The sequence below is a fragment of the Mustela putorius genome, unplaced genomic scaffold (genome assembly GCF_011764305.1).
Source record: "Mustela putorius furo isolate JIRA1106 unplaced genomic scaffold, ASM1176430v1.1 tig00001130_pilon_pilon_pilon, whole genome shotgun sequence".
Lineage (NCBI taxonomy): Eukaryota > Metazoa > Chordata > Mammalia > Carnivora > Mustelidae > Mustela > Mustela putorius.
The window spans coordinates 2407026-2434384 of record NW_025421584.1 but is presented as its reverse complement, the minus strand read 5'-3'; the positions used below and the strand labels follow the sequence as shown (position 1 = coordinate 2434384).

The 27359-nt window shown below is 37.8% G+C and overlaps 1 protein-coding gene across 5 annotated transcripts in view; it reads right to left on the bottom strand.

Moving 5' to 3' along the window:
* Positions 1 to 27359, bottom strand: part of LOC101670359 (mitochondrial poly(A) polymerase) — a 130724-nt gene that overhangs the window by 85145 nt on the left and 18220 nt on the right. Inside the window, exons 6-12 of one of the 5 annotated variants that reach the window (XR_001180402.2) lie at positions 25535 to 25761; positions 15418 to 15510; positions 15262 to 15335; positions 12930 to 13638; positions 11019 to 11114; positions 10775 to 10928; positions 3767 to 6530 (exon numbers count right to left, since the gene is read on the bottom strand). Coding sequence is in view for 1 of the 5 variants with exons in the window: in XM_004757973.3 (XP_004758030.1) it covers positions 13276 to 13638; positions 15262 to 15335; positions 15418 to 15510; positions 25535 to 25761 (757 nt within the window). In the remaining 4 variants the exon portion in view is untranslated. Of the gene's footprint in view, positions 1 to 3766; positions 6531 to 9087; positions 10929 to 11018; positions 11115 to 12877; positions 13639 to 15261; positions 15336 to 15417; positions 15511 to 25534; positions 25762 to 27359 lie in introns of those variants that run through there. The other 4 variants (XR_006608805.1, XR_199850.3, XR_006608806.1 and 1 more) reach the window with 4 other exon arrangements.

Genomic DNA, 27359 nt, shown 5'->3' with positions numbered 1-27359 from the left:
AACACATATAATGAGAATGTAATATACAACTGCTTTGGAAAATAACTTGTCAGTTTCTTACAAAGCCAAATAGACATTGGCCATATGACCCAGAAATTCTACTCTCAGGCATTTAGCCAGGAGAAAAGAAAACATATTTTCAAATAATGTTCATAGCAGCCTTATTTACAATAGTCCAAAGCTGGAAATGACCCAACTAGTTTATAAAATGGAATACTATTCAGCAACTTAAAAAAAAAAAAAACTGAACAGGTAATAAAGCAAAAATAGGAATCTCAAAAAAAATTGTGCAGATCAAAAGCTGAGTACATACTTAATTTCCCAATTATATAATTTCTACTTGCAAATATCTACAGGATAGAATGCAGGAAGTTGCTGCCTGGAGACCACTTTGGGAATGACACACAGGTGCTGGTGGGGAGACACAGGAAGAAGGGAATGCACGAATGCACCATGGAACTTTTGGAAATGATAAATATATGCAGTATCTTCATTTTTGGTAATGGGTACATGCCTATGTCAAAACTTAACGAAATTTTACACTTAAGATGTGTGCAGTGGTTTATATGGAAATTGTGCTTCAAATTTTAAAAAAATTGAATATTTCACCTTGATTACTTATTGACAGAAAAGAATTCTAAGGATTGTGCTTTGGATCATTTCTTGGATCTCCCCCCCCCCCAACAATCATTCTAGGTATTCTCTTCACTTTTCTCCTCTTTTGATTCTTTTCCTGAATCCTGTCTTCCTCTTTCTTGGTTTGCTCTCTGATGTTACAGAAGACATCCTTCAAGGATACTGTGAGAAATGACACTTGTGTAAAATTACCTCAACAGTATTTATATGACAGCTTGCGGAGGCACAGAATTTTGGGTCAGAATTCCTTGTCTATCAGAACTTGGAAGGCATTGACTGTTACCTCGTTTCTCTGTTACTGTTAAAAAGATCAAAGATGGGGAGCCTGGGTGGCTCAATGGGTTAAAGCTTCTGCCTTCAGCTCAGGTCATGATCTCAGGGTCCTGGGATCGAGCCCCGCATAGAGCAGAGAGAAAACTGCTTCCTCCTCTCTCTCTCTCTCTACCTGTCCCTCTGCCTACTTCTGATCTCTGTCAAATAAATAAAATCTTGAAAAAAAGAATAAAAGAAAAAAAGATCAAAGCTATTCTTACTCCTGATAATCTTCCTTTGTAGGTAGACATTGTTTTTTGTACTGATCTTTCCTTTTCTTCACTCCCTCTCTCTCTGGAGGCCTGTAGAATTTTCTAATTGCTTCCATCAAAGTTTATGATAATGTGGCTTAGGACAAGTTCATTTACCCGTTTTGCTGGTTACTCAGCAAACACCTTCAACCTGAAAACTCATATCCTTAACTTTGGCAAATATTCTTAATGAATTTTTTCCATCTGTTTCTTCCTTCCTCTCAATGGAAGTTCTACTCTTCAGGTTTCAGACCTACTGCTTTTGCTCCTTTAATTTTCTTACCTTTTCTTCCTTGTTTTCTCCTTTTTTTTTTTTTTTTTTTTTTACTCTTTCTGGGCAATTTCTTTAACTTCATCTACCAACCCTTATATTGAATTTTAAAATTCCATTATATTTCCATTTTTAAGGTTTTCTTTGAGTGTTTATATGTATATGTGTCATTCTGTTCTTTCAGGGATGCATACATTCGCTTGTTTCTACAAGCATGTTAGGGAAAGTTTCTATCTTTCAGGTGTCCCTCCTCTTGGATGGGAATATGTTCGATAAATCATTGTTCTGGTTTCTCCCACTTTAGAAGTGTTTCTCAGATATCTTGTGTATTATTTTCCTATTGCCAAACAAATTACTGCAAACTTACTGGCTTAAAGCAGCACAATCATAAATCTTGAAGTTGGCAGGTCGGTATTCCTTGTGGAGGCTCTAGAAGAAAATCTGGTTCCTTGTCTTTTACAGCTTCTAGAAGTACCTACACTCCTTGGCTCACACCCCCTCCTCCATCTTCAAAGCCAGCAGCCTATCATCTTCAAATGCCTCTGACTGCATCATCACATCTTCTTCCCTCTCTCTTCTTCTAGTAAGTGATTATATTGGGCCAACCCTGGATCAATTTGACCCACCCAGATAATCCAGAATAATCTTACCATCTCAAGACCTTTAACTTAACCACAGCAGCAAAGTCCTTTTACCATGTAAAGGAACATAATCTTTCTGGAGATTAAAACGTAGACACAGCTGGGGCCATTACACGGTCTACCCTATCTAGTAACCTTTGTTTACCAAGGAGTCCACCTATTCTGTCTCCATCATTTCACTGCTGATCCTGAACACAGATACTAATGTTAAGATAATTAACTTTCACCAAAACAAAACAAATCAAAACAAAAAGAATAAGAAGAAAAGGAGAGAGAGATTTTCCCAAATATATTAATCTTTTGTTACTATCTAACAGATGACCAGTAATTTAGCAGTTTAAAACAATGTATTTATTTTCTCACAGTTTCTGTGGCTCAGGGTTCAGAGATGATTTAAGTGGTCTTAACTGGTCTTCTGTTCAGGGTCTCAGAAGACTCAATAAAATCAAGGTGTTGGCTAGGATGTGGTCTCACCTGATGCTTCGGGGTCCTCCTAGAAGCTTACTCATTCATTATCTCACAGTCTTTTCTTGTCTGGAACTGAGGTGCCTGATTTCTTGCTGGTTGGTGGCTGGGGAGAGCTTACAGCTCTCAGAAGTCATCCTTGAGTCCAGCCACATGCCCTCTACAACACAACAGCTTCCTTCTTCAAGGCCAGCAGGAATCTCTCCCCAGTCAGCAAAAGGATCTTAGATCATATAACATAATCACAGGCATGATGCCACCATCACCTGTAATGTTTAATGCAACCCAACCAAGAGAGTGAGGGTTCCATCCCAGTCACGGGTCTGATCATACAGAAAGACACAGGGTTCTACAGGGTATATACTCCAGGGCCTGGGAATCCTGGGAGCCACAACAGAATTCTGCCTACAACATCATGTATTAGTGTTGAATCTTTGTTTTAGAAAAAAAAATTTAAAGATTGACATGGAAGCTGAGCTCTTAAACTCTTCTTTGTACTGTTTTTATATCTTAACACATTTAAAATCATGAGCTAAAAATGCGTGCATGGTGGAGGTTTGCGAAAGGGGGAGGGAGGAATTTACTGATTACCAAATATATGTCAGGTAGGGTGCTAGATTCCTTTACTTTATAGTTTACTTCCTGTCTGAAAAAGAACAGCATTTGAACCACAGAGGCACTTTAAAAAAGCTTGTAGTCAAATCAGTCATCAGCATGTTCTTAAGGCTTTTAAGTACAGAGAAAAAAAATTAGACAATGATAGTAACTGTCATTAAGTTGAAAGGCTAAAACTAGTACTTCCAAATTTTCCTAAATGAGTGACTGAGCATGCTTTTGATGGTTTTGGAAAACAAATACTCCACATTTCCCAGCGTAATGAACATTTTCTTAAAAAAAGCAAACCAGATTTTAGTTGCACAGAATTTAAAACAGATTGTAGCTTATGTAACTAAATTTAATGGCCTAAAATACCTTCTCCTGAATCACGCCGGACAGATTTTATTAATCTATGAATAAAATTCACTCCAAAATGGCACTGCACATATTTAATCCCAGTCAAATCTTTCTTCATCTAGAAGATCAAATACAGCTAATATTGCTTGGAAAATAAAAACTACAAAGGACTTCAGAATTAAAAAACATTTAAACCACATTTAAATTCAAATATTGCTTAACCTGACTTTCATCCTGAAGCATCAAGGGGAAGTTTGAAGTATGGTCTTTGTGCAGAGAGATCAAGATAAAAACATCAAATAATTTCAGTTTTCACCAAAAACGGTTTTATTAAATATTTAAAGACCTGTAGAATGTCTCTGGCAATACAGTAATGTTAGAATATATGTAGCAGATCACAAACACAAGTTGAAAACCAAAAATAATGAAAACTCAAAATAATGACGGTTATTTTTAATTGCAGGTTCTGTTACCTATGCAAACACAGGCTGATAAGACAGCTGAAAAACAACAAATATGAAATGGCTGAACATGAGAGCACTGACTCATAATAAGACAGAACTCCTATATTATTTCACTGACGTAAAGATGCACTGAGATGTTTATGTTCACATGTAAGATATGATAATAACATAGGCTCAAAGTTCAAAAGAAAATTTCTTCTTATAAAATCATAAAAATTTTAAGAAGCATTATGGCCAAAATTGCCTCATTCTTGGTCTCAACCCAGAGAAATGTTTTGGAAAACTGGAAGAAAAATTGTATTTCATAGTTGTCTGAGGTGTCTCAAGACGGTTGGAAAAAGAAGATATTTTCCCCATTCTTATTTGGGCATTTTGCACACATTCACACATGGCGTAAGTTTAAACTTTGAACGGGCATGTACAAAATCCTGTATGAGGAAATCACAGTCCAGAAATAATCACAGACCAGAAATAAAAGCAATTGCTGAAGCACAGCATGAAACAGCATTTGCAGGGCCCTGTTTCCTTACTGGTGAATTAGGCATTCACTGCAGACAGGTGTTCACACTGTTACCCAAAGCCCAGCTCAACACATGTTGTTAAGTGAGACAGCATTTGGAAGCTTTTTACAAGGAAGCGTTTGAAATGAATAGTATTTATCATTTCTATAAGGTTAAAACACACACACACACACACACACACACAGAGGGATGGGAAGCTGGAATCACAAAGAATTCAATGTAATGGCACACCAGGTAATAAACACCAACTCTGAACATTAAAAAGGTGTGCAAAACTGAGGGCAGTTACTTGAAAGCACCGAATGCCAAGAAGGCAGTGAAAAATTACAGGACAGTAGAGAAGTAAACGTACACAGACAGGTTAGCCCAGCATCTGGGGCTACTATTCGCATAAGGGCATCTGCTGATGAGGTAAGCTGAGTAGAGCTTTCAAAAGACTCACAGGAAAGGGGACAAAAACTGAAGTTCAGGGCTTACCAAGGACAAAGGACAGTGGTAAAGGCTGCTCTGGCTTTGGATTGGGGACACACTCTGAGAGTAAAGAGTAACTAAAATCAGGAACTGAAACCAACTTCAAAATCTCAAAGCCCTTTCTTGACTAAGGTGATTCAAGATCCTAAGTATCCCTACCTCCTTCTGAAAGCAAAACTAAATCAATTCTGAAGGATGAAACCAACCTCTGGGAAATAATCTCTGTTCTTTCACATACAATGTCAACACACAAAATAACACCTAGGTGTACAAGCAGAGAAATCCACATCATGAAAGATGGAGAAACACAGGGCAGCAGATATCCAATTACCACTCACAGACTTTAAAGTGAGTGTTTAATACAAGAAAAGCAGACAAGACAAATTTTTTTCAGAAAATTAGAAAAAAAAATTTAAAGTACCAAGTGGATACTCTAGAATTAGAAAAACAAAAACAAAAACAAAAACAAAAAAAACCAAACACCAAAACCTACTAAAGATGATAATTCAGCGAATGGATTTTAAAAATTAGACACAGCTTAAGAAAAAAAAAAATAGTAAACTGTAACACGTTTTCAGAAAGAAATATCCAGAATGAAGACGAAGAAAAGGATAGAAAATACAGAATAAAATATGGTTGGAAGTTTTCTAAAACTGGTGAAAATTATTTTTAGGTCATTAAGTTCATGCTGAGTAACTCCACAGCACATAATCATATGTGCTGACATAATCCACATAATCCACGCTGTGTAAACTTAAGACAAACCATTATCTTCAGTTATTTGCAAGGACAAAGGGAGAGGAAATGGAAATCTAAAGATTAAAAAGAGACTCCAGAATCAGGCCCATCAAAGTGGACAACAACTGGGTCCTGACTCAAACGAATGTCCTTCCGGAAAACCACTACGAGATCTATAAGACAACCTGAACACTAATTGGATGTGATGATACTAAGGAATTATTGTTTTTCCTTGTTCCATTTAGATTTAAAAATGGTTTGTGATTTTGTTACAAAAAGTATCTTCTGGAGATACAGATTTACAGATGAAATGGTAGAATGACTGAAATTTGCTTCATACAAAAGGGGCAAGGAACAGGGTTATAAATTAAACAATTTGCCAAAAGTGTTGAAATAAGTGACAGATTCATGCAAATTCATTGTACTTTTCAGTTTACTTTGTCCAAAATTCTCCACAATAAAGCCTTCTGGAATTCTTAGTACACTTCTTCTTTACTACTTACGGGTGCATTTTCGTTGCTTCTGTGGCGTCTTTGTTTTGGCCTATTACTTATAGATTTGTATATCTTATGTATTACAAAGATTAGTCCTTTCTCAGTAGTTGCCAGAATTCATTTTGCTTATGGTTGTTTCGTGGCACCTCTTCTATTTTAAAGTAGTCAAATTTATCAATGTATTCTTTTATCAGCGCGTGTCATACTTGAAAAGACATACTTCCCTGCTTCAAATTCATAATGTTCGTCCACGGTTTCTTTTAGGACTTTAGGATTTCACTTTCTCCACCTCCACATTTAATCCCAACTCATCTGGAATTTATAAGAGTGAGAATGGGATTAAGCTGGTTTTTTTTTTCTTTTCCCCCAATAGCTATCAGCTGTCCCAACACAAATTATCGAATAATCCATGTTTTTACTGATTTGAAATGCTGTGCTTAGGTTACTGAATTCCCACATAGATCCTGAATCTGTTTGTGGGCTGTTTCATTGACTTGTCTATCACAAACCAGCAGCACTGTGTTTCACTTACTTATGTCTTATACTGTAGTAAGTTATTTACCAAATTAAAAATTTCTCCTAGCAATTCCTGTATGATTATTCTTTGAAACACTTCTGATGACTTTCACATTTGAAAATCCTTATAGGATTTTAATTGATTGCATCATTATTAATTGATAAATATGAGTAAAACTGTTACCTTTATACTAAGCCTTTCTATTCAAGAACAAAAATCATTTTTTCCAGTAATTCAAACCTCTCTTATCTCTTAGTAAGCAGGGTGTCTTGATTTACGGTATCTGGTACATAGTAAACATGGTTACTGAATGAATGACCCTACTGAACCAGTATTTGGGGATTAAGTATCATTATTAGAGAAGCCTGAAAACTTTAAGAAATCAGTGGAGCTTATAAACAGAATACCTGTTACAGAAAAAAATCCTAATTAAAACATTTAATCACTATCTTTTTTTGTACACCTGTACAAAAATTTGCACGAATATTCAGGATTGCCTTAAGTACAATTCCAAGGTATTCTCAGAAACATAACAAATACACACCCAAAATTTAATATTCATTTATCATAACAAGTCTCTCTTAAATCCTACTCATTTGAAATTAACAGTTCAAATGGATAGACAGAAGAAGGAAATCATTAGGTTAAAGAACAAGCTAACAGATTACTGCATTAAATTAGGAGACATAATCGAGACATGAATTAAGCTAATGGCAACAGGAATAGAAAAAGATTAACCAAGCAAAGGGGAAAAAACAGAGCCTAAAAGGTCCCAGCCTTTGGCCTGCGGTGGCAGAGAATAATGGCACAAACCACAGAAAAAGGCCAAGTATGAGGTTAAGTCAATTTTAAGGACACAGGACACAAAGCCCAGTGCACAATCAGGATCAAGTGTGAGCAGGTGGGGCGACAACAACCGGTCTTGTCCTATGCCCAGAAAGGATGATGAAGCTGTGCAATCAATGTTACCTGAACACTGTTTATCTGAACCCATCTTACTGGTTAACAGAAGATAAGCAAAGTGCTACTGCTCACCATTAATACAAATGTAGTTACTTCTTTTATTTTTTTAAAAGATTTTATTTATTTATTTGACAGAGAGATCACAAGTAGGCAGAGAGGCAGGCAGAGAGAGAGGAGGAAGCAGGCTCCCTGCTGAGCAGAGAGCCCAATGCGATGCGGGGCTCCATCCCAGGATCCCAGGATCATGCCCTGAGCTGAAGGCAGAGGCCTTAACCCACTGAGCCACCCAGGCGCCCCAGTAATTACTTCTTTAAAAAAAAAAAAGAAAAAAAAAAGGTAAATGATGGGGCGCCTGGGTGGCTCAGTCGGTTAAGCATCTGCCTTCTGCTCAGGGTCTGGAAATCAAGTCCCCATCTGGCTTCCTGCTCAGGGGGGCCCTGCTTCTCTCTCTCCTTCTGCCCCTACCCCTACTCGTGTGTTAGCTCTCTCTCTCTCTCTCAAATAATCTTTATTTAAAAAAGGGTGCATGGGGCGCCTGGGTGGCTCAGTGGGCCTTCAGCTCAGGTCATGATCTCAGGGTCCTGGGATCGAGTCCCGCATCGGGCTCTCTGCTCAGCAGGGAGGCTGCTTCCTCCTCTCTCTCTCTCTGCCCGCCTCTCTGCCTACTTGTGATCTCTCTCTGCCAAATAAATAAATAAAATCTTTAAAAAAAAAAAAAAGGGTGCATGAAGAAAAATTTAAAAACAAATAAAAATTAAAAAGGTGAATGAGTCAAATACAAAAATATGCAAAAGATATTATGGTTCTTTTCAAAAAACTCAATTACACAAAGTTAAAGGAAACCAGTCAATATTGATAACTGAATTTTATAATCAGTAATGCCAAGAAATCAAGCAGGGAAACTCCAAAAATGTTTACTGTTGGGTCTATTACAGAATGGGAAAGAAGGGGATATGAAGGGACATTATCACATAAATCATTAACCAACAGCCCTAATCACCAAAATTAATTGTTAATAAATTAATTAAATTAATTGTTAAGAATAGCAAGGTGAAGCTTGGCTCAAATGTTGGGATCCTTTCAGACTCTCTTTTTTCCCCCTTTGTTTGGTTAAATTTTTCTATTTCTGTTGCCATTAGCTTAGTTCATATCTTGATTACCTCTCCTAATTTAGGTGAAGCTTGTGCAAATTTTATATTGATATTATATTGATATTTGCATATATAAATTTACGATAAATTTTTTTTAAGATTTTTTATTTGAGAGAGAGAATGGGAGAGAGACAGAATGAAAGGTCAGAGGGAAACAGAGACTCTCTGCTGAGCAGGGAGCCAAATGTGGGACTCGATCCCAGGACTCTAGGATCATGACTGAGCCAAAGGCGTTTGCTTATCCAACTGAGCCACCCAGGCGTCCTACAATACACATTTTAGATGGAATAAAAAAACAAAAAAACACAGGCTTTGAGTTTCAAATTCCATCTCACAACACCCGTCAGCTTCATAATCCATTTTTACTATTAATTTTTCGCGCAGAGAACACATCAGTGTGTTATTTTACACCACTCTCTAAGTCCATGTGTAAACTCGGCAAAGATTCATTAAAACCCTAATCATTAAAACGCACTAATTTAAGCCAAATACCAGTAATTTTGTAACAGGAAAAGTTTCAAAAATGTAAGACTTTCACCATACCTAACAATTTAGCAAGTTAAAGAATTTTGGTAAACCAAAGCATAATAGAGACCTGATTTGTCATCTTGTCATTCATTTGAAGCGATTTTATTTGACAGCATTCTATCACAGTAGGTTTTCAATCTGTAACCTATATTTTTTGTTAATTTTGCCTTGGCCTATTCCAAATTAGGTATTTTGCCATACTATCATACTATCCTGGCTTCAAAGTAGAACATTTATTATTAAAGGTGAATCTTTCCAATACCCTCTTTTAAAATGCTTTAGCTCTATGTGCTAACAGCTTTGAAACTTTACCACAGGGGGAGGATAAGTTTAAGTGCATTTATCTAAGATTGGACAGAGAAAGTGAATAATGCCTTTAATCTAGCTTTGACTCCACTGAGTTCTTACAGGTGGGTGGGATACACATACCACAGATAACATATGAACAGTATATTTTTAAATAACTTGTGGTGATTTTACACATCCTGTATGATACATATTACAGATTAAAGATCCTATATAAAATAGACATTTTCTGGGAGTTGTTCCATGGGAATTCCAGAGGAACGTTGTAATGTTTATATTCTTTGGAATATGTATCCCAAGTAACTTAACTCTGCATGAAACCAAAATAAGCCTTTCAAGTATTTAAAATAAATTTTCCAACATCATCCCGAGGTGAAAAGTGATTTTTGGTTATACTTTCATTCCAAGTATATATTGCAAAGAATTTTTCATTAATAAGGCTTTACATGAAATTGTGTGTCACGACCTGATATTTCCTGATAACTTTAAAAACTAACTTAAACCTTACTTCCTTATTAAATATTAAGAAGAAAAACTCTTCTGAGGTATATGGGGTCAGCTTCTGGACCTTCACGGAAAACTGAACAGCCAAATTTTATCTGACTTAATGATGAGATCCATGGAACTGAAACTTGCAAACAAAGCAGCAGTGCTCTAAAACTACTTGGTATGAATAGATGAATCATCTAAAAGCACTGCCTTAATTTTTATTATTTTTACACAAAAACCTTCAGTAGCTTACCACTGAAAACACACTCAACTTCCTTAAATTGCCATTGGCAGTCCTTCATGATCTCACCCAACCTTAACTCTTTTTACAACTGCATTCCAACCCACCCAAACTGCCAGTTCTCCGAACACTCTTCCTTCTTCCTGACTCTTTCTCGGGCTGTCCTGCTATTTCCCAGCATAAGCCATATGCTCTTCTCTGTCTACCTGTACTTTCAAGATCTACCTGAGCCATTCATCAGTTAGGCTTTCTCTGATCATTTCAGGAAAAAATGATTTATTTGTTTCTAAGGCGTAGTGAATGTTGTACTCCTACAAGGTTTCCCGAAGGGACTGAACGGAGACTGAGGACAGCTACTCACCAACCGAATGCCAGACTCTGGCAAGTGCAAAGTGGCCACATGGGCAAGCTGTGACTGCTTGGTTGCTCTTCCTGATGGCTTTGCTGCGATGTTGCCTGTGCTGGCTTAAAAGACACAGGCAAATGTAGCTTTTCCCTACTGTGGCACCAGCAGGCTGTAAGGAATTGAACAGAGCTGTACTTTAAAGGCCAAGGAATTTCTAGGAACATGACATAACTTGAAACAATTCTAATTCTGTTCTCACCTGACTATAGCCCCTGAGCAAAAGGAAGAAGAGGATCGTAGTAATGACAGCAGGAAGTCCTACTTCGACTGTATTTTCTCTTCTCCTCTATGATCCCTAGAGATTTGTGAATGAGAGAGATTACAGATTTTTTCCTAGAATGCCTCTGGCCAATTCTCTAATTTCCTAAGGACTGGAATTATACTAGTGGACCATAAAATCCGGAACGAAGTAGAAGTGAAATCGATCTGATCTAGGTAGGCTCATATCCAAATTCTTTCCCATACTTATAACAAAAGTTAGATGAAGGCGACCCAATGGAAGCTGAGTAACAAATAGCTAGAAAAGAAACGCCCTGAACAAAACTTCTTCCTGACCTTATCGCTACAATCAGTTTTAAGAAGTGGCAATGACAAGTGCAGATTATCTCTAATATGCAATAAAAACCACGTTTTAAGAATTTGGGAGATGATACAAAGAACTTATGAGAAAACATTAAATTTCCTTGTAGTCTACGTTCAGTTGACTTGAATGAAACTTTAGATTAAAAGATCTTTGTAGATTAAAATTCATCACATAATTTAATCTCAGCCTGAAAAATAACAAAAACCTACAGTATCCAAGTTGTTGTATAGATTATTAAAAATGATCATTTTAGGCTTAACACCAACCTAAAAAAGAAAACGTCTGATCAAATATCTGGGATCATTTCATTTAGAAACTCTAACGTAGGGCGCCTGGGTGGCTCAGTGGGTTAAAGCCTCTGCCTGTGGCTCAGGTCATGATCTCAGGGTCCTGGGATCGAGTCCCGCGTCGGGCTCTCTGCTCTGCAGAGAAGAGAGCCTGCTTCCTCCACCTCTCTCTCTGCCTGCCTCTCTGCCTACTTGTGATCTCTGTCTGTCAAATAAATAAATAAAATCTTTAAAAAAAATAAAAGAAACTCTAACGTAATTATTTTCAATTCCTAGTACAGATTCTAGCCCAACAGAATCAACCTAACTGAAGAACAAATGAAAAATGGCTTTTCAAAGAACTGTATAAAAGAACGTTGCTACTTGTCCGTATAAAAGCACACCATACATATATATGCAAGAATACGGATATCTGTCTGCTGGTTTCAGATGCCAAATCAAAACAGCAGAGCCACACGAGCACTCCGAGAACCCTGCTGCTTCATAACAATTCTATTAGTGAGCCCCCCAAAATATCCCAAGCAGAGCTCGTTAGAGTTTCTGAACTACACCGTAAATCTGAATTCTGAGTAGCAAGAAGAATTTACACATCACAAAAAATAAAAAATAAAAGTAACACGTATAATGTGTCAGACTCTTGACCTAGCAAACTTTCCTATGTACCTCATGTAAATTGTCAACAAAAATCTGAGAAGCAGGCACTATTGTTGTCACCCTTTTAGAGAGAAAACAACAGTGGGCCCTGAGAGGCTGAGTAATTTACCAGGAAGCCAGTCTGGCTCAAGTCCCCTGTTTTCAAGCACTACTCTGCTGGCTTCTAAACATGAAAGTCCACAAGGAATGTATGGAAATTATATTTCAATACGTATCTGCTTTGAACAGGAAGAAAGGAGGTTTCAAAAAATAAGAAAAAGAATACTGCAAATATCATATAGTAGAAACAGGGCTTTATTTTTGAAAACAGAAAAAGTACCTAACATTCTAGAATACAATGTACCAATATTTTTATGTATCTGGCTTAGAATACCGTGAATGTACTGAAGTATCCGCACTCGTATCTTTTAAAACATGAACCCTTTTGGAAACCTGCTTTAATTTTATATATGAAATAAAACAGGAAAACCTGTTTTAATTTATATGTGAGTAAGAATAGTTTGCTTGAAGAATATAAAACTACATACTAAAGGGTAATAGCAAATTCTGAAGCTTTATTAAATTCAATGACTACATATGTACATACCCAAAGTCCTTTTAAATGATTTCCATCCGGGGCCTAATGTTGGTATCAATAATGGTTTGATTCTAAAACTGATTTTTTATCTCTTGCTTTGTATAGTTTATCTAAAGTGCATTCCAATCCTCTGTCACCCATTCCTTGTAGCTGACGTTCTAGGTGCCAGTGGATCTGAGCCTTATCAGGCTGAAAACTCCCAGAACTTCAGACGAGGAGGAGACCCAGTGAGAAGATGATGAAAAGAGACATCGGATGACAGTGGGCATCTGTGAGAGTTTCACACGCATTCTTCCAGGCGCCCCAAAGCGCATGTTCTCGAGGGAAACCAGTTCTTAAAGCGGAGGAGGAGCCACTATGCCTGAGTGCTAACTGTTCTTTTCCCATTGGTGTTTGTGTCATTTTCTGGACTGCTACTTTTTATGGATTCCAGTAAATTTTTAATTCTTTCACTTGCAGGCTTCTTCTTTTTCTTCTTGGCAAGAGAAACACTATTTACCACCGAAGGAAGCAGCAGTGTTGCCAGCCCCCAGGGGCGATTACTTGATGGGGAAGGGCGATCTTTATCTTCCTGACTTAAAATCCAGGCACTTTCTCTGGCCAGATCTACAAATTTTTGTAGCTGGCTTTGATTTACATTTTTGCTGATGTTGAGAGAAGTTTCAAAAGGATTCTGAATATGCAGGGGAGAAGACTCAGGTTTGTTTTGTTCCCTTCCCTGCAGATTGTTATAAAGAAGAAAAAAATGTATAAATATATGAAAGGCTCAGCTACAAGAACAACTTAGTCTAATAAAATGTCAAAAACAAGGAAAATCCCAGCATTTACTTTACAGAGTAAAGAAGTGCTTTCCTAAGAGAACTGGGCATATATGCATGTTGTGTGTGTGTGTGTGTGTGTGTACTTCTGACTGGGTTTTTTTACCACTGTAGTTCTGTGATTTTTCTTGAGAGAAATATAAATTAGGTTTATAGCTATGGATGATGATGCTCAGATGGGAGTTATCTAGACTAACTCAATCAACAGAAGTATTTTTAAAGTATCAACTGACATAAGAGGATAAAGCAAGGAAGGGAAAAAAGTGAAAAATGGCAATAAATAAAATGAAGACACACTTATTTTTGAGACTTGCTAAAAACAAATAGAAGCACACAAAATTAGAATCCTTAAATTAAATACAGTAATTAATGTTTCCCAAGAATAAAGTCAGAAAGGAAGAGAAGGAACAAAAGATTATTCACTATTCATTATAAAACACTGCAAGTTTTCTATTATTCCTAAAGATCCAACTTCTATAAGCCGCTGACAGGTAAGGCCACATCCCATAGAAATAAAAGAAAAGCTAAAGTTGTGATTCATACGACTGGCAGTGATGCATTAGTATATATAATCCCCTCTTTCAAATGATATCACAAATACTACTAAAATATTAACAAAACACAGGGCCAGGATTCTCCAATGTGAGCAGCACCTCTTTATTCCCTAATGGCTCTCAAGCCCTGCCCAGCAGGGGTCCTGCCTATCCATCACCCCTGAAGCCCAGGGGTAAGAGGACAAAAAGGATAAAGAACTTCATGTGATCAGTGATCATCTTCTCATACGGAGGAATCTAAGCCATATGAGCTTGCATTCCAGAGCTCTGTGTCCCCGCCTTCTCCATTCCCCACACTTTTTTGTTGTTGTTGCTGTTAAACAAAAACTCCTTAAGCAGGATAAGAGGCAAGAATGAAAAAAGGAAGAGGTAAATAAAACAACAAAAGAGAGTATCTGATTATATGTTTTATGTAGCCAATCTTACAATGGTAGTACCCAAATGATTAACAGAATAAACCCAAACAGAGAGCTAACTCAAGTATCCCTCATTTGGTAACAAATTTTGCCTAGGATTCTGCTCTGGATTTTCTTTAAAAAAAAAAAAAAAAAAAAAAAAAGTCTCTTATTCCAGCTACTCATATGAATCCAAATCATAAATTCATTTGCCCAAATAAATTTAGAGCTCAAATTGAGAGAACCACTAAAATCAAAACGGCTGGGTATCCTACTTCTTCCATGAACACAAAAGCAGTTTAATAAGAAGTGTATATAAAGTTATCTTTTCCAGAAGATTTTTCAGAATATATTCCACATTTTGAAGGAGGCAGTATTAGATGCTCAAAGAGCTGGGTTTTGCTCTTCCAAATAACTAGATGAATGATCTTACATAGCTCCTTTAGGCATCGATGTCCTTATTAGTATCTACTACTGTGGAGCTGAAATATACTAACAAGTTAGAGTGCTTTGAAAACTAATTAAACACTAGTACAGCAGAAACCACTTAGTCATTAAATATTAAAATATTTACCTGTCGAATATTTATGGAATTTTTATTGAAAGCGAAATTGCCAAAATATTCAAAAAATTCTTTCAGTAGTGATTCTGTAAGAAAAATAAAACAAGAAAAATAAGAGAAAGGCCTTTTTCAATTAAAAAACAAAGAACAGGGAGAAAAAACACCTACCTAGTGTTTCTGTGTTTCCTGAAGGTTTAATTCTATTCAAGTCACTAACAAACGTACAGTTGTGGCCTTCTATTATGCATTTATCTTCTGCACCTTCAAAAAACAGAAATGGAAAATTTTCACATTTCAAAGATACTGTCTACTTCAGAAAAGGATTTGATAATTAACTAAATCAAAGTTACAGTTTAATGTATCCTATTATTAGTGTTATACATATTTACAGTGAATAGGATTTAAAACTCCTTACCAAAGATTTGAGACTAATTACAGTACAGTGAAAATTAGCATTACATTTTTTTTAGCATACTAAAGCTGTCTATCAACAACCCAACGATCCTTAATCTCTCTTTTGAGGTCATCAGTTTTTCAGTCATAAACGAAAATGTAGATAGCTCCCATCCTTCACCAACTCAACTGTTGGCACTATCTTTGATCAAAATATTGAATTTCCTCTCCATTTCTATCCTCATCACCCCCCATGCATGAATTTGCAACGGCGACACAAACTGAATGGTCTAAGAGTTTTGAAGAACTTCTGGTGATTTCTAAAATGCAGTATTCTGGCAAAACTAGAATTCACTACCACAAAGTAAACAGCACCCTAAACTTAAGCATTCACCTCTTCTAATAATATCTGTATCTTCAGAAGGATTCACCCCCTTCATGATAAATATACAGCCAGCATGAAATTCCTCGCCCACTCTAACCTACCTTCCACTGTACAGTAAGCAGGCAAATTCTCACTCTTCGAAAATCGGATTAACAGCCACCTCATCTGAAAGCATTTCCCAACTCCAAGTTGGCCATCCTCCGTTAGTTATTTCACACTCCATGAGCACCTAACTGACTGCCCTGTGATTGTGTACGCACGCTGCTCACGCCCCTACCCCAGTCTGGGATTAAAATGTCGCTGTCCCATTCACTATTCCCCCTCTCCACAACCAGTCTAGCCACAAATGTCTAGCATACAGCAGGCACATAACCAGTAACCTGAATGATCACTTCTATTTTGAAGGGGTTAAATCTAGAAATCAGAAAGAGACAGATAAGGGTCCTTCAAATTTTTGTCTCCCCCTTTTTTGGTCGTTTTTTGTATTTTCTGTTAAGACTTGGTCACTAATAGAATTTCTCAAGTTACTCTAGATCTTAACATATTAATTTTATGTATTTTTAAAAAAGATTTATTTATTTAGAGGGAGAGAAAGCTCATGCGCATGATGCGAGGCAGGGGAGAGAGAAAGGAGAAGCAGCCTCTGCACTGAGCATAGAGCCCGATGTGGGGCTCAACCCCAGGACCATGAGATCACCTGAGAGGAAAGCAAGAGTCAGATGCTTCAGTAACTGAGCTATCCAGGCACCCTGGATATTTATTTTAATAGCAAATTTTATGTCCTCTATTACTTTACTTAAAGTACCCTGAAGAACTTATACTCGGTTATATTAGATCTATTTTTCTTTAAAGATTTTATTTATTTGAGAGAAGTAGAGAGAGAGAGAGATTATACAAGAGAGCATATGCATGAACGGGGGGGGGGGGGGAGGTGTTGACGGGGCAGGGAAGAGGGACAACCTTGATTTCTGACCATGGAGCCTGATGCTCTGCTCAATCCCAGGACCCTGAGATCATGACCTGAGCCGAAGTCAAATGCTTAAAAGACTGAGCCACCAAGGCATTCCACGCTTAGATCTATTTTTTATGGGACCCAGGCACAGGTTTTACTCGTTCAAATTATCGACAGTTATATTTCTTGTGACATAGTGATAGTCATATATATTGATGTTCTTTTAGCTGTTTTGTCTTTTTTCAGGAAGGTATTTCCAATTAAAGCATTATAGAAAAATGAGGTCCACATTAAAACATTTCAAGAACTGTATAATAATGAAAAACCGAGACTGTCTCTGTGACGGCTACCTTTCACTAAAAGGGTTAAGAGTGTATTAAAACTTGAAGGACAAAAAAAAGTATCCTCTGATTTAAGATAGGGCCATCTTTGTTTTTTTCAAAATTCCTGAGGCATTCACACCCAGCAGCGTGGCTGTCAAGTCCTTCCCCTCCTATGGGCTCTGCCCCATTTATCTACTGTCACACCTAGACAACATGCACACAATCCAATATAATAGCCACCAGCCACATGTGGCTATTAAAATAAAAACTTCACTTCCTTGACCACACTAATCATACTTCAAGTGCCTAAGAGCCACAAGTGACCAGTGCCTACCCTCCTAGGTACAATGTGGATCTGAAACATTCCTATCATCACAGAAACTTCTACTGGATAGTCCTGCAATAGAAAAATGATTCCCAACCTATTCAGACATATGAACCGTAACGCTATTAGTTTAAACCTGCGGTACTCTTTTCTTAAAAGTATTGTATGACATAGTGACAAAAATTTCTAAGTAAATATAAACTCCGGTTATGAAGAAAAGAGCCAGGTAAGCACCTTCATTTCCCCATATCAGGAGCTTGATGACACATTCTCCCACCTTCACCTTAAGTGAGCTTAGAAACTATGAAAAAGTAAGGTTGTGTATTTACTAAATTTGATTTCCTTGCTTCTTTTGGAAACCTCAGAGCCTCATGGATTGGTACACCCATAACTCTTTTTCAGCACAGTATACATGACAAATGAAATGAACCGAGTAATGTTCCCAGAGACATAGCTACACTGTAACTTACCCACAGTCTTCCAGGCAATTAATATCCACACTATAGGAATTCATAATTAGTAACAGGGATCACTACTGGCACTCTTAACAGATTACTGAGGGGCTGCAGTACAGATAATCATGTCTGCAGGCTGTATAATTATTTTGTTAATCTTTCCGGTCGAAAGAACAAAATCTAGGGGCGCCTGGGTGGCTCAGTGGGTTAAGCCGCTGCCTTCGGCTCAGGTCATGATCTCAGGGTCCTGGGATCGAGTCCCGCGTCGGGCTCTCTGCTCAGCAGGGAGCCTGCTTCCTTCTCTCTCTCTCTCTGCCTGCCTCTCAGTGTACTTGTAATTTCTCTCTGTCAAATAAATAAATAAAATCTTTAAAAAAAAAAAAAAAAAAAAAAAGAAAGAAAGAACAAAATCTATACTGTGCCAGCTACATGTATTTCTAGTAAGTCACCTGAAGTTGACAGGCACATAGGTAAGGGGCGTAACAGGAATAAAGTTCATTTGAAGGCTTACTATTTTTTTCTTTGATAACAAGTCTTTTGTGATGTCCCATTTTTGCAAGAGGAGCTTACTGGAACACAGCTTGAAGAGCTAAAAATTGTAACTATATTCAGCTTCTAGGAGAACTATTAAGAGGTCCAAACGTTCCCGTATGCCATGGATCAGCAGTAATTAAATGGGAGAAGCCAACAGATGATCCGTGCTGTATAATTAATGCAGACAGTATAACACGCGGGGGCGGAGGTGCTATTCACTTAGACACATCGCCGTTTTGTTTCCTTCTAACCTACGCAGCCAGAATGCTTTCCGAAATGCCCATCCAAGCAACTGCCTCTCAAGCACTTGGACCTAACCTTGTGAAGAATGTGTTATGGTGATATCTGTGTTATCAAAGGAGCTTTATTTATTGCCTCGTCACTCACCCAACTCCAGAATGTGACTCAGATACTATTCTTCACACACACACATCTATATACAGATCGTTCCCTATTAATCACTCACGCTCATCAACACGCAGGTTGAAGTTTTACCTGCTTCTCCCATCATGCCATATGCTCCACTAACACTCGGCCTCTCCATGAGGAAGCCAATATTCTGTTAAGAGCACATGCTATGGGGTAAAGATGATGAAAGGAACACAAGCGTCTATCTCCCCCTCCAACACCAATGAAATGACACTAAAATGACATAAAATCTTAAAGATGGAGAACAGAAGAAATATGAACCAAAAACTTTTCAGTTTTAGAACAGATGGACAAGCAGCAAAGACTTAGGAGATCTGAAAAGACTGAATCCTGAACAAGCAGTAAAGAAAGCCAAGAAAAAACCTGATCTACGAGACAGACCTCCCAACAACTCAGGAGCTGCGAGCACCAGGGCTACCTGGAAGCACCAAGACTGGGAGCCTGATGGCTGAGAAAGCAGTTAGACTCCCCCAGATCTCCTCTTCCTGGAAAGAAAACCTTGAGCTTACTTTGGACAGGGTAAAAGAAAGGATATCTATACACAGGAAGACAGGAGACAGCTGAGGGTAGGAACATTGTTCTAAAACGAACAGTAAGTAAACAAAAGTGTAGTAAATGTCTACGTGACAGCATGCTAGTACGGGGTCTTTTCTTCCAGAAAAATAAAAGTCATTTCTGGGGAATCTGAGTAGCTCAAGAGGAATGACACAGACAGTGACACCCTGAGATCATGACCTGAGCCGAAGGGAGAGGCTTTAACCCACTGAGCCACCCAGGCACCCCATCAACTGGACTTTTTAGTTCCTAACTCAAACATAAGCAGAAAATCAAAGACTATCACACACCTGAGGTAGGCCTCTAACATGACACGAAACTTAAAATGAAAAATGAATAAAATGAAAAAAAAATCAGAAAAACAGAGGCTACATAAGGAAGAATTAATTAATAGAATATATGATGACTGTTTTGACAAAAGATTTAGACAACTAGTAGCAAGATGGAGAGTCAAGTAATGTTAAGTACATGAAAAACTAAGCAAACAAGAAAATAAGGAGTATTAAAAACTATTAATTCCAAAGAACAGAAGAAGTTGGGCAGGAATGGAAATTAATTTTAGTTTACTCCATGGATTAGACAGGAACAGCATTTAGACAGTCATAAAAGTATAAAGAGTGCATAGCAAAATTAAGCCATAGCCACATTCAGAAGATGAGGCATGGAAGAGACGTGTGTATGGTGAGGAAAAAAGGTAATTCCTCTTCTTCCATAAAGGGAAGTTATACATACTGCCTAAAACTAAAAATCAAGAAACACGGTCATCGTTTTGCAACATATACAAATACTGAATCATCATGCTCTATTACCTAAAACCCATATAAAGTTGTATATGCCAATTGTACTCCCTAGTTAAAGAAAAATTATGATACTTTCTGAAAATATAGTTTATAACAGCAAACAGATCAGCTAAAAGAGTTAAAAGGGGCTACCTACAGAGAGAGGCAAAAGGAATAGGAGGCAGAGGCTCAGAGTGGGAGTTATTGTTACTAAGTTTGTAGAATATTTTACTCTTCATCTATTATGTGCATCTGTACTTTGGTAGAACTGAACTTTCAAAATCAGTTCTTTTCACCAAACACCATTAAGAGAATTAAAAGGGAAGCACTGTATGTATTTATTTGAGATAAAAAGACATACACATGAATCCGCAATGTATGACCAAGGACTCACGAGGAATACATAAAGAATTCCTACAAATGAATCTTTGAAGAAGACAAGCCAAGAGCAAAATTGGCAAAAGACTTAAAGAAACATTACAAGAATTACTCAAGTGACTGATGTAGATATGAACAGGTACTCAACTTCATTAGTCATTAGGGAAAAGAAACCCAAAACTCGCCATGATGCCCCTACACATACATTTAGAACAGCTACCACAAAAAAAGATAACACCACGTGTTGGCAAAGATATAGAGCAATTAGAACTTGTCCATAATGCCTGTGGGAGTTTACACTTTGGAAAACTGTTTGGCAGCATCTACCGAAGCTGAATACACCCAAATCCCAAGACTCAGAAATTCTACTCCTACTTTATACTTGACAGGAGAGCCTATGCTCACCAAAAGAAATGTACTAGAATGATATTAGTAATTACCTGTCATGGTCCCAAACTACAAATTATTTATATGCCCACCAAAAGTAGAATTAAAAATATTTTTTGATTTGTTCATATAGAAGAATACCATGCCACAATGACAATGAGTGGTCCACGAATACACGAACAGTAGGAATGAATCTCCTAAACACAATATTGACAGGGAAGAAACCAGATGCCAAACAATACACTCTCTATGAGACATAAACAGGTAAAATGAACCCATGCTGTGGAAGGAGGGCGTGGAGAGGCCCGAAGGGAAGACAGCCAGTGCTTCAGTGGTATTTTCACTCGGGGAGGACTTTCCATGGGTGTGTTCAGTTTGTGAAAACTGATACATATACACAGATGTACTTCTAGATGTAATATATTTCAGTTACCTTAAAAAAATCTGAAAAACCTCTCAAAGTTTTCTCACCTATGAAAATAGTAAATGTGCCTTTTAAGATTTGCTAGGAGGACTTAATGAGATGGTGTATATGACTTTTTAGCCAAGTGCCCAGCACAGAGTCAGCACCCAATAAATTGTTACTGCGTCACACAGAACTAACAATTAAAACTCTCTTCCATCCTGGGGTTTCTGCATCAGAACTGCCAAAGATAATATACCCAGTCTTTTCTTCCTCAACCCTTTAATTCATCGCAGGAAGGAAGCACAGGGATCCTAAACAAAAAGGTATAATCTAACAACTGTTTATGAAAGGAAAATGCCACAGAAAACACTAAGTGAAGAAGTAAATTTAACAAAGGCAGCAAAGCCAAAATAGGAGAGAACACACAATAATAGACATAATGGGGAAAGGAGCAGAGATTATAAGAAAACACAAAGATACAGAAATTTAAGAGTAACCAAAATATGAAAGTTTCCATCATGCTCAGTACAAAAAGCTCTCAACTGTAAAACACTCAGCCTATCCTCTGAAATCTGTTTACTGAACTTCTCCTACGAACCCAATACTATGCCAGGAACGGATGATGCAGAAATGAATCAAAGACTGCCTGCCCTAAAAAGGCTGGGCCAACACAGGCAGGTAAATAAGTTGGTAACATGACAGCTGTTATAATACACGTGTGTACCAGGTGCTGGAAGCCAATAGAGCGCTACCTCCAGGAAGGTCAGCAGCGGGGAGACAGCCAGGAGTGACCCAACAAATGAGATCTTGATCTGGGTTCGTCTTCTCCCTTCTCTGGCAGAACCCTGAAGAGCTTCTCTCCATAGGAGAAGAGGAGGCAGTGAGAAGAAGGCAGGATCAGGCACAAGAGCAGAACATGAGGATCAGCAGAGAGGGTAGAGCACTGAGCCTCCAGATTTGCACACAGACGTGAATGTAAGAGAAGACGAGGAAAGGGAAGATCAAAGGGACCCTAAATATAACTCTACAACCTCTGGATTATTCTAAGTTCCAACCAGGTTTATAAGGCCCTAGAAGTGATAGAAGGTGTTCCAGAAATTCATGCCGCCTTCTATTAATAAACAAGCAAGCAAGGAAATAGTTTTCTTTCTTAAAAAAGACAAATTGAGAGCCACTATCTGAACATCGAGGCAGAGGCACAATGTAGATTATACACAGGACTTAACTCACTCAGCCAATCAACCATAGAGCACCCGAGATGGTTTTGATGGTTTCAGAGTTTAACATTGTTTTTATTCTTAGGTCCTGTTGCATATATACCAATGTGGGACCACTGGTTAAAATCAGAAAGTATAAAAAACATGGAATTTGAAAAATACCTAAATGAATAAAAAAAATATTTTTATATAGTCTCCTTAAAATAATCTTAACATCCTTAATATACATTCATTTATGAAAAATTCTTTTATAACAAATTCAAGGTATTATCAGAACTTCAAAAAATCAAAGATAAAAAAGTAACAATAATGCTAATCAAATTCGTGTATTCATTTATTGGCAATTCACACCCACAATGTGCTGTGTGTGGAGATGAAGCTGGAAAAAGCAGCCTGAAAGTTTCTCTTACAGTGTTTAAAAGCTATCACAAGGGAACTCTGGGTGGTTCAGTGGGTTAAGCGGCTACCAACAGCTCAGGTCGTGATCCCAGGTCCTAGGATCGAGTCCCACACTGGGTCCCCTGCTCAGCAGGGAGTCTGCTTCTCCCGCTGCCTGCCTCTGCCCTGATTGTGATTTTTCTCTCTGTAAAATAAATAAATAAAATCTTAAAACAAACAAACAAAAAAAACTAACACAAAAAATTGTAAGCAACCAATCTGGTATTTTAAAATAGAAAATTAAAGAATTCCAAAACTAGCTATGTCTGTTCTGATGCCATTAGATGTGAATAAAGGTAAATTGTTTTTAAAAAGATCTGGAATAAAACCTCAACATGTCATTTTAAGTTTGTCCATCAATCACATTCTTTTTCTAAAATAATTAGCAGAAATTTTTTCAGAAAGATTTTAGGAAGTTACCTAAGGATTTCAAGTGAGAATAATACAGTGAGAGATGGATTTTTGACAACCATTCTGCTAGTTACAAACAGACTGGTGGGAAACAAATGGAGGTAAGGAGAGAAGGTAGTAGAACTGCTCCCAGGAAGGGTATGTCAAGGGCCCAACTCTGGCAGGAGTGGCAGTTCCCGTGCGACTGGAAAAGAGCAACGGGCTATTAGGAACAGTTTGCCCCCTACGTCAACTTGCCTCTGTTCTTCCTCCTTTTCACAGCTTCTGCTTTCCTTAGCTTCTAAACGCCAAGAGTTCCATGATTTTTCCCCAAAATGGCCTCTGTGAGGGCAATTTTTTTTTTTAAAGATTTTATTTATTTATTTGACAGAGAGAGAGAGATACAGCAAGAGACGCAACACAAGCACAAGGAGTGGGAGAGGGAGAAGCAGGCTCCCTGCTCGCCAGAGAGCTGGATGTGGGGCTTGATCCCAGCACCCTGGGATCACGACCTGAGCCGAAGCCAGAGGCTTAACAACTGAGCCATCCAGGCACCCCTGTGAGGGCAGTTTTAGGCATGAGCACACACAGCAAAGGTTGAAGAGGAAGTGCTATTTACAGGTTGTTTATTATGAGGAAATACCCACATTTTATGTCTGTCTGTGTGTCTGCTTTATGCCTCTACCAGATTGTAAGTTAACTAAGAATATCATCCATATCCTCACTGTACCAAAAATGCAAGCCAATGTACAATAAGCAACCAGGAAATAATGAGTGAATGAATGACCCCAAACAATAAAAGAGCACAGCCACGGATGTTGCCTCTTTAGTTCAACCTCAAGAGAGAGATTCATGACCACTACACCCTACCTTCTGAAAACTTCCTACTCTGCCTTCCTACTCTGCCTTACCCTACCACACTGAGCGTTTTTAAAGCTCGGTTTCAAGCTAGACCAGTGCTTAACAGGGTTCACAGGAAGAATTACTTCTAATTTGGATAACGAGAGAAGGTGGCACAGAAGAGAGAACTGAGAGAAGTCACGGTCCAGGCAGAAAAACAGAGTCTGAACCAACGAGCTAAGATGGGAGCATGAGGGGAGGCACCACGGTCCTGAGCGCAATGTGAGCGCACATGAGGAGGGACAGGAGAAGAGGCTAGGGGGTCGGGTGTGGCTAGATAAGTGAAGATCTTCAATACCAAGCTATGTAAATGGAGATTTATTCCATAGGGAATAAAATCCCCGTAAGGTTATTTTAAACCAGGAAGCTTCAGAGATGTACTTTCCTGTGGCCGCAGCACACAGGATGGGGGTTAGACACAGTGGCTGTGCTCTGTGAGCATATTCCTTACTTACCTTCCCTTTAGAATTTAGAACTGTTCATCCTTTAGTATTTCCGCAAGCAGTCTACCAAAATGTCAATTCATTTGTGACATAAAGAATATACTTATTTTACAATAATTCACCCAAGACTGCTTGTAAGCTTTTAACTAAAAAACACATTTAGGACCTCTAAAACATGATGAAACTTTTTAGCAACTTCAAGAAAAATCTGGAAATAAATTCAGATTTGGAAAGCCATCACCGAAACTCTGATCCACTCAAAAGCTGTATCTGGGATGTGTTTTTTTCTCCCCAAGATCATTCCAGGCTTGGTCAAGAACAGAGAAGCTCCAACTGTTTCATGATAGCTGTAAACAACCCTGCCAACTGACACAAACAGGACAGAACTCTAAGGGCCTCAGCTTCGCAAATCATCTACTCTCATGACCCCTTGTGGGCATTAAAAAATACAAAGCACTTTAATTCTAGATTCACAAAGTTTTAAAAATACAGGAGACAAATTTTATGACTAATAAACAAACGCACGTGTCTGACAACACATGGTAATTATATTCATTTAAAATGTCAGAAAGAGAAGAGACTGCTTCCAGTCTTACCTGCTAGAGTTTTTAGGTAGTCAAGTGTTGGAAGAATAGGGGGTGATCTCCTCTGGAGAAAAAAGATGACCATCATTGTAAGAGAGAAATTTGTAATCCACGAACCAGGAATACTACTTGTTAATGAATGTGCTCGAGCCCAACACCGAATACAGAACACCAAGGCTCTCACTCTTGAGTCGAGAGCACCATAAATATAAAGGAGTTCAGAACTTTTCAAGGCAATCCTTCAAATGAAAAAAAAGAGAGAGAGAATTTTCAAACCCCCAATTATGGCTCCAGAGTAGAGTAAAAACACATACCTGGAAACATATGTAAATATCTTACTGTTATCTACGCATACTCAGCACACCACGATCAGATAATCAAAAGCATTATGTATATGCAATATAAAATTTAATGTGAATGGCTGAATATCAAAGACATTCATTAACATTAAAACACTCTTTTAAATGCTGACAGTCCTAATGCAGTTGTAAAATTCAGAATTTTTTCTTTTTTAAAGATTTTATTTATTTATTTGTCAGAGAGAGAGCGAGTGAGAGCGAGCACAGGCAGACAGAGTGGAAGGCAGAGTCAGAGGGAGAAGCAGGCACCCTGCGGAGCAAGGAGCCTAATGTGGGACTCGATCCCAGGACGCTGGGATCATGACCTGAGCTGAAGGCAGCGGCTTAACCAACTGAGCCACCCAGGTGTCCCTAAAATTCAGAATTTTTAATCAAAGTTCCTAAACATGACTTAAATAATAAAGGAAACACACTACATCCGTGCTCTTTAGAAACTACCAATAAAGACACTGACACATTTGTAAATGAGAGGCTCTACACCTCAGTTTCACACCTTAGTTATCTAGTCCTTTCGCAAGCAAGGAAAATATTCTACTTATTTTATCAAGAGTATATATGTCTTAAAATTCAGCCAAAATTACATAAGTCTAACATTTATAAAAACCAAAACCCATGAAGATAAAATGTCTTTTAAAGAAATCAAATTTCAATAACTAAAATCTTTTTTAAAAATAAAAAAATTTAGGGGCGCCTGGGTGGCTCCGTGGGTTAGGCCTCTGCCTTCAGCTCAGGTCATGGTCCTAGGGTCCTGGGATCGAGCCCTGCTTCGGGCTTTCTGCTCTGCGGGGAGCCTGCTTCCTCCTCTCTCTGCCTGCCTCTCTGCCTACTTGTGATCTCTGTCTGTCAAATAAATAAAGAAAATCTTTAAAAATAAAATAAAATAAAATAAAAATAAAAAAATTTAAAAAAAGAAATCAAATTTCAGAACCTATTTTCAGAGTCCAGCGTGCTAACCATTACACCATGGAACCCGCTCCTCAGACCCTATTTTCAGTAAGTTTCCTAGTCATAATGTTACAATGCAAAAAATTATTAATCAAAAATATTTTAAAATTAAGCTCCTACTGATCAAACATGTCTTGTAATTTCCCAAAGAACCAACAGAGGGCACAAGACCATTAACAGTAACAACTTCAGCCTATAAAGTTTCATCATGACATTTACTTCCTGAGTTTAAAGAAAAAAGAAGAAATGGCAAATTAGAAATTCCACGTGATTAAATGAGTTATATAAATAAGTCTAAATTAAGCTGAAAATAAGTATCAAATAGTGCAAGGTATTTTATATAAAGAAGCAATGCAGGAGTATAAAAACCTGAAGGATAGTAAATCAAATTTTAAAAATCTGTCCTGACAAAACAATAAACGTAACACTACTACAAACAAAGATGTCATTTTGTTCTAGTTTACATGTTATTTAAAAAAATGTAATAATGATAGGAAGTGCATTATGTATTTTATTTTTACTCTCTGAATACT